At 29.8% G+C, this 8,584-nt stretch overlaps 1 protein-coding gene across 1 annotated transcript in view; it reads left to right on the top strand.

Annotated features, from left to right (window-relative positions):
• The window catches only part of LOC106461670 (ALK tyrosine kinase receptor-like), a 92,076-nt gene that overhangs the window by 79,916 nt on the left and 3,576 nt on the right, over positions 1 to 8,584 (top strand). Inside the window, exon 28 of the mRNA XM_022388930.1 lies at positions 3,086 to 3,176. Coding sequence (XP_022244638.1) covers positions 3,086 to 3,176 — 91 coding nt within the window. The remainder of the gene's footprint in view (positions 1 to 3,085; positions 3,177 to 8,584) is intronic.

Raw genomic sequence — 8,584 nt, forward strand, 5'->3', positions numbered from 1 at the left:
GATTTGTTCTGAAGCTGTTTATTACTAGCTTCTCTAAGGCGCCTAGTTCTGAAGCTGTTATATTACTGTTTCCTGTAGTTCTAAAGCTCATAATTAATAGTTTCTCTAAGGCGCCTAGTTCTGAAGCTGTTTATTACTGTTTCGTGTAATGCGATTTGTTCTGAAGCTGTTTATTACTAGTTTCTGTAAGGCACCTAAGTTGTTTACTACTAGTTTCTCTAAGGCGCCTAGTTCTGAAGCTGTTCATTCCTGTTTCCTGTAATACGATTAGTTCTGAAGCTGTTTATTCCTGTTTCCTGTAATTCGATTAGTTCTAAAATCTGTTTATTACTAGTTTCTGTAAGGCGTCTAGATCTGAACTTGTGTATTACTAAAATCATAAATAATATACACACGTGCCAAAATACTATAATTGTGTATTACTAGTTTCTCTAAGGCGCCTAATTCTGAAGCTGTTTATTAATGTTTCCTGTAATTCGATTAGTTCTGAAGCTGTTTATTACTAGCTTCTTTGAGGCGCCTAGTTCTGAAGCTGTTTATTACTGTTTCCTGTAAGTCGATTAGTTCTAAAGCTGTTTATTACTAGCTTCTCTAAGGCGCCTAGTTCTGAAGCTGTTTATTACTAATTTCTGGTAATCTGATTAGTTCTAAAACTGTTTATTACTAGCTTTTGTAAGGCGTCTAGTTCTGAAGCTGTTTATTATTGTTTCCTATAATTCGATTAATTATGAATCTGTTTATTACTAGTTTCTGTAAGGCGCTTAATTCTGAAGATGCTTATTACTAGTTTCTGGTAATTCAATTAGGTCTGAAGATGTTTATTTTTAGTTTCTGGTAATTCGATTAGTTCTGAAGCTGTTTATTACTAGTTTCTGGTAATTCGATTAGTTCTGAAGATATTTATTACTAGTTTCTGGTAATTCGATTAGTTCTGAGGATATTTATTACTAGTTTCTGGTAATTCAATTAGTTCTGAAGCTGTTTATTACTAGTTTCTGTAAGGCATCTTACTGTATTTAGGAACCTTCTGCTCACAGATCCTGATCGGAAGACAGTCCTTCTTATTAGTTGCTATTTGCTTTAACTATCTATTGCCTGTATATAAGTGACTCTTTTTATAGTACCTGTTGTTTCCAGTTATGATGAGGTTTCATTTAAAATAAATATTTATTATTTTTAAGTTTCATGTCAAGTTTCACATTCTGCAGTTATGTATGATTTTCAGATTGTGATCAGGTCCCCTTTCATTCAACTATCTATTATTTTTAGGTTCCAATATTAGCTTCACTTCCTGCAGATATTTATTATTTTCATATTTTTTCTTTAGATAACAAACTATTGTTTGCAAATTCTAATAAAGTGTTTCTTTCTGTATTTATCTATCGTTTTTAGATTCCTCTTTCTGCAACAATCTGTTATTTTCTAAAGTATTTTGTTTTCTGCAGATGTTTATCGTTTCACAGCTCTTGAGCGTTCTTCTTTCGTACTTATCTGTTTTTGTGTTGTTCCCAAATTTGATTCAATTTCCCATTCTGAACTTGCATATATTATTTCAGATTTATATCAAGATATTCTTCCTGTATCTATCTGTTTTCAGGTTTCCTTTCACATAGTTTACACCATTTTCAGATTTTTATTGTGCATTCTTAATACTGTAATATATTATTCTCAGATTCTGAAAAAGTTTCTCTTAATATACACATATATATATATATTGTTTAAACTATCTAATTATGCCCATTTTCATTCATTCATTGAATGTTTTCAAATCCCTATTTATTTATTTATCTAACATATTCAAGCTATCTAAATTCTTTTCGACACAGTTAAATAATATTCTCACACTCTGATTATAGATTCCTCTTAATGTAATCATTAGATATCTTTCCCTACATTCAATTCAACACTTTACATACATATAACTGATATTAATGTTTCTTGAAGTTTTATATGTTATTTTCTTTAATGCCTCTTATATACATCTATATATCTTATAAATTAAACAATATCATTTTGTAAAAGTCAAGTATCGGCTTATGCTTTTTCTTTTGCGAATAATTCATCGAGGGTCATCTTCTTTAAATGACTGTAAAACTTTATTCATTCTCGTACGTTATGTAATCAATAAGACTTTCTCTAACCTGTGTGTTTTAGTTAAAATACATCAAATTTCTTTCATTCAGTAATGAAACTTGGCCATCTGTGGATTGGTTAGAAATGATTAAAGTATCAAGAATTCTAGCGCGTAGCGTTGTATTTCTAGCATAGCTTACAATACCTGAAAACGTTTGAAGTTAATAAGGTCAAAGACGAAAGTTTTAAGTTCTGCTTGTCTTGTACCATTAGTCAAGCAGTGGGTCTGTATGATCATGCTACGAAAATACAGCATGCATTACTATGTAAATCTATATCACATGATATTGTAATTCAAAAGTGGATTGTGTACTTTCTTAATATTTAAAAAACAAACTATGTTCCCGCTCTGGTGACTTAAACCCATACTATAATAGCGTGCTTTAAAAGTTTCATTGTTTGTTACATTTTTCTTTTCTTATTTGTTTGTGGTGTGGGGTAGGAAAAAGTTCATTATTTGACAAATATAGTACTTCTTATAATTGTGATAAAGTATCATAATATATACTATACATTTGAGAAACGTAAGTTCCAGAAATGAAAGTATATCAATAGTATTTCAGCAACGTTGTTTTCTTCGTAAACGATATCAACAAGATGTTTCTATCAACGTTTCAATAACGTTGTTTTCTTCGTAAGTGATATCAACAAGGTATTTCTATCAACGTTTCAGCAACGTTGTTTTCTTCGCAAGCGATATCAACAAGGTATTTCTATCAACGTTTCAGCAACGTTGTTTTTCTTCGCAAGCGATATCAACAAGGTATTTCTATCAATGTTTCGGCAAAGTTGTTTTTATTGTAAGGTATTTCTATCAACATAATAGCTCATCCGATGAGATTTATAAAAACATAATGTGAGAAATAATCTCCAAATTTATTGGGTGTTTTTTAACTAGTATTTTGGTTTGATAAAGGTTTGTAGATTCATGTTAACTTTTTATGTTAATTAGATACCACATCATGATGCAGTGTTGGCACCCTGTACCGGAAGAACGACCCAACTTCACCATTATCATAGAACGTCTCGGTTACTGCATGCAGGTAAGTTTCAAATATTACGTTACATCTAGTATTCAGTGTTTATAAAAGACACGAAATCGAATACCGGTTTTGTGGCTCACCTGATAAAACTAACTTATATTTGTTATTCTAAAAATGGATACACTGTTACAAGTAGAATATTTTAAATCGTGTATTAACCGTTAAAATTTGTATAATTGAGAATGATCTTAATATAAAAGCTGTAACTTGTAATAAAATAATACTTATAATCAGTAAGTAAACTCAAAATGAAAAAAAATATATAATGGTAAAGTCCTTGTCAAAATGCCATTACATTAAAATCAGACACGGTCCCTGTTAACATGTTAAATGTTGTCTTTGTTTTCTAATCAAAAGCTTCATTTTAATCATCTCGAGTCCTGATAGATGTTTACAAACGTTTAGAAGAAATAAGATAACGAAATTTTGATATTATTTACAGCAGTAAATATAGAATCATGACAACGGAATCTAATTAAAACTGAGTTTTTGTTAATTTTTGAATTTTTAAGCAATCTTTAAGAGATATTTGTGCAGACAGAGATATTTCAGTTGAAGATTGTCATTATTTAAAAGCCGGTTGCAAAGAAGAAACATTTTAATGGATATTAAAGTTTAGATTGTATTGGACTTTACTATCCAAACACGCACACATAAAAAATAAGCTTTCTTTTAAAAGTTATTGCGTATTTCAAACTTTCATATCAATTCACCAATTTATAACCCAGATCTAAACAAACCCATTCAGTATCCTAGACGTAATTATACTAGAAGACTCACCCAGTATCTCACATTCATTTATGCTAGAACACTCATTCAATATCCTAGATCTAATTATACTAGAGGACTAACAACTTATTCTAGATCTAGTTATACTAAAAGACTCATTGAATATACTAGTTTTAGTTATACTAGAGGACTAATACATTATCCTAGATCTAGTTATAGTAGAAGACGCATTCAGTATCCTAGCTCTAGTTACACTAAAAAAACGCATTCAGTAGCTTTGTTCTATTTATACTAAAAGGCTCATTTAGTATCCTATATCTAGTTATACTAAAAGACGCATTCAGTATCCTAGCTCTAGTTACACTAAAAAAACTCATTCAGTAGCTTTGTTCTATTTATACTAAAAGGCTCATTTAGTATCCTAGATCTAGCTATACTAGAAGACTCATTCAGCATCCTAGATTTAGTTATACTAAATGACTCATTCAGTATCTTAGATTTAATTATACTGGAGTACTAATACATTATCTTAAATCTAGTTATACTAGAAGACTCATACAGTATCCTAGTTCTAGTTGTAGTAAATGATTCATTCAGTATCCTAGTTCTCGTTATTCTAAACGACTCATTCAGTGTCCTAGATCTAGTTATACTAAAAGACTAATTCAGTATATAGTTATACAAGAAGACTAATACATTATTCTAAATCTACTTATACTGAAAGAGTTCACTCAATATCCTAGTTCTATTTATCCTAGAAGTCATATTCAGTATCCTAGATCTAGTTATACAAAAAGACTCATTCAGTATCCTAGATCTCGTTATACTAGAGGACTAATACATTATCCAAGATCTAGTTATACAAAAAAACTCATTCAGTATACTAGATCTAATTCTACTAGAGGACTAATACATTATCCAAGATCTAGTTCTACTAGAAGACTCATTCAGTATCCTAGATATAGTTATACTAAATAACTCATTCAGTATCCTAGTTCTAGTTATACAAAAGGACTAATACATTATCGTAGATCTAGTTATACAAAAAAAACTCATTCAATATCCTAGTTCTAGTTATACTAGAGGACTAATACATTATTCTAGATCTAGTTATACTGAAATACTCATTCAGTATCGAAGATCTAGTTATACTAAAGGACTAATACATTATCCTAGATCTAGTTATACTGAAAGATTCATTCGGTGTCGTAGATCTAGTTATACTGTAAGATTCATTCAGTATCGAAGATCTAGTTATACTAAAGGACTAATACATTATCCTAGATCTAGTTATACTGAAAGATTCATTCAATGTCGTAGATCTAGTTATACTGAAAGATTCATTCAATATCGTAGATCAGGTTGTACTAAAGGACTAATACATTATTCTAGATTTAGTTATACTGAAAGATTCATTCAGTGTCGCAGATATAATTATACTAAATGACTCATTTGGTATCCTAGATCTAGTTATACTAGAACACTCATTCAGTATCCCAGTTCTAATTAAAGTAAATGACTCAATCAGTATCTTAGTTCTAGTTAAACTAAATGACTCGATCATTATCCTAGATCTAGTTATACTAAAATACTTATTCAGTATCCTCGCTCTAGTTATACTAAAAGACTCATTCAATATCTTAGATTTAATTATACTGGAGGACTAATACATTAACCTAGATCTAGTTACACTAAATGACTCATTCAGTATCCTAGTTCTCGATATTCTAGAAGACTCTTTCAGAATCATAAATCTATTGATGCTAGAACACTCATTCAATATCCTAGATCTAATTATACTAGAGGACTAACAACGTATTCTAGATCTAGTTATTCTAAACGACTCAATCAGTATCCTAGATCTAGTTATACTAAAAGACTCATTCAGTATCCTAGTTATACTAAAAGAATTATTCAGTATCCTAGTTATACAAGAGGACTAATACATTATCCTAGATTTAATTATACTGAAAGATTCATTCAGTGTCGTAGATCTAGTTATACTGAAAGACTCAATCAGTATCGTAGATCTAGTTGTACTAAAGGACTAATACATTATCCTAGATCTAGTTATACTGAAAGATTCATTCATTGTCGTAGATCTAATTATAATAAATGACTCATTCAGTATCTCAGATTAAATTATACTGGAGGACTAATACATTATCTTAGATCTAGTTATACTAGAAGACTCATTCAGTATCCTAGTTCTATTTGTAGTAAAAGACTCATTCAGTATCCTAATTATACTAAAAGACTAATTCAGTATCCTAGTTATACTAAAAGACTTATTCAGTATCCTAGTTATACAAGAGGACTAATATATTATTCTAGATCTACTTATACTAAAAGACACATTCAGTATCTTAGATTTAATTATACTAGAGAACTAAATCATTATCCTAGAACTAGGTATATTAGAAAACTAAAACATTATTCCAGATCTAGTTATACTAAACGATTCATTCAGTATCTTAGTTCTAGCTCTAATAAAAGACTCATTCCGTATCATAGCTCTAATTATACTAAAAGACTCATTCACTATTTTAAATCTAGTTATACTTGAAGACTCATTCAGTATCCTAGATATAGTTAGACTAAAGGACTCATTCAGTATTCTAGTTCTAGTTATACTACAAGACTCATTCAGTATCCTAGTCTTGTTATACTAGAGGCCTAAACATTACTCCAGATCTAGTTATACTAAAAGACTCATTCAGTGTCCTAGATCTAGTTATACTAAACGATTCATTCAGTATCGTAGATCTAGTTATACTAAAAGACTTAATCATTATCCTAGTTCTCGTTCTTCTAGAAGACTCATTCAGTATCCTAGATCGAGTTTTACTACAAACCTCATTCAGTATCCTATATCTAGTTATATTAAAAGACTAATTCAGTATCCTAGTTCTAGTTATACTACAAGACTCATTCAATATCCTAGTTCTTGTTATTCTAGAAGTCTCATTCAGTATCCTAGATCTAGTTATACAAAAAGACTTATTTATTCAGTGTAATTAGATCTACGATACTGAATGAATATTTTAGTATAACAAGATCTAGAATATTGTATTACTCGTCTTCTTTTACTAGAACTAGGATACTCAATGAGTTTTTTTATATACTTAGATCTGGGATACTGAATGAATTTTCTAGAATATCTAGAACAAGGATACTGAATCAATCAGTACCCTAGATCTAGTTATAGAAGAATACTCATTCAGTATCCTACTTCTAGTTATACAAGAATGTTAATACATTATCATATATCTAGTTAAACTAAAATACTCATTCAGTATCCTCTCTCTAGCATTACTAAAAGACTCATTCAGTATTTTAGATTTAATTATACTGGAGCACTAATACATTATCTTAGATCTAGTTATACTCAAAGACCCATTCAGTATTATAGTTCTAGTTAAATTAAATGACTCATTCAGTATCCTAGTGGTAGTTATACTAAATGATTCATTCAGTATCCTAGTTCTCGTTATTCTAGACGACTCATTCAGTATCCTAGATCTAGTTATACTAAAAGACTCATTCAGTATCCTAATTATACTAAAAGACTAATTCAGTATCCTAGTTATACTGAAGGACTTATTCAGTATCCTAGTTATACAAGAGGACTAATACATTATTCTAGATCTACTTATACTGACAGATTCATTCAGAATCCTAGATCTAGTTATACTGGAACACTCATTCGGTGTTTTAGTTCTAATTATACTAAAAGACTTGTTCTAGAAGACAAATTCAGTATCCTAGATCTAGTTACACTTAAAGACTCATTCAGTTTTTTAGTTCTAGTTCTATTAGAAGACCCTTTGAGTATCCTATAACTAGTTACACTAAAAGACTCATTCAGTATCCTAGTTCTAGTTATACTAAAACACTCATTCAATATCCTAGTCTTATTATACTAGATGACTAATATATTACTCAAGATCTAGTATTACTAAAATACTCGTTCAGTGTCCTGGATCTAGTTATACTAGAAAACTATTATATTTTCCTATATCTAGTTATGCTAGAGGACTCATTTAGTATCCCATATCTAGTTACACAAAAAAATCATTCAGTATCCTAGTTATAATTATATAAGAGCTGAATGAGTCATTTAGTATAACTAGAACTAATATACTGATTGATTCATATACTGTAACTAGATCTACGATACACAATGAATCTTTTAGTATAACTAGATCTAGGATAATGTATTAGGGTAACTAGAGCTAGTATACTGAATGAGTCTTTTAGTATAACTAGACTTAGGATACTAAACGAGTCTTCTAGAATAACGAGAACTAGGATATTACTAAAATACTCATTTAATATTCTAGTTTTAGTTATACTGAATAACGCATTCAGTATCCTACTTCTAGTTATTCTAGTAAACTCATTCGGTATCCTACATCTAGTTATACAAATGACTCCTTCAGTATCCTAGTTCGTTTTCTACTAAAAGACTCATTCAGTAACCTAGTTCTAGTTATACTAGAGGTCTAATAAATTATCCTAGATCTAGTTATACAAATGACTCATTCAGTATCCTAGTTCGTTTTCTACTAAAAGACTCATTCAGTAACCTAGTTCTAGTTATACTAGAGGGCTAATAAATTATCCTAGATCTAGTTATACAAATGACTCATTCAGTAACCTAGATCTAGTTATACTAA

This window comes from Limulus polyphemus, unplaced genomic scaffold (genome assembly GCF_000517525.1).
Source record: "Limulus polyphemus unplaced genomic scaffold, Limulus_polyphemus-2.1.2 Scaffold40, whole genome shotgun sequence".
Taxonomy (NCBI): Eukaryota; Metazoa; Arthropoda; class Merostomata; order Xiphosura; family Limulidae; genus Limulus; species Limulus polyphemus.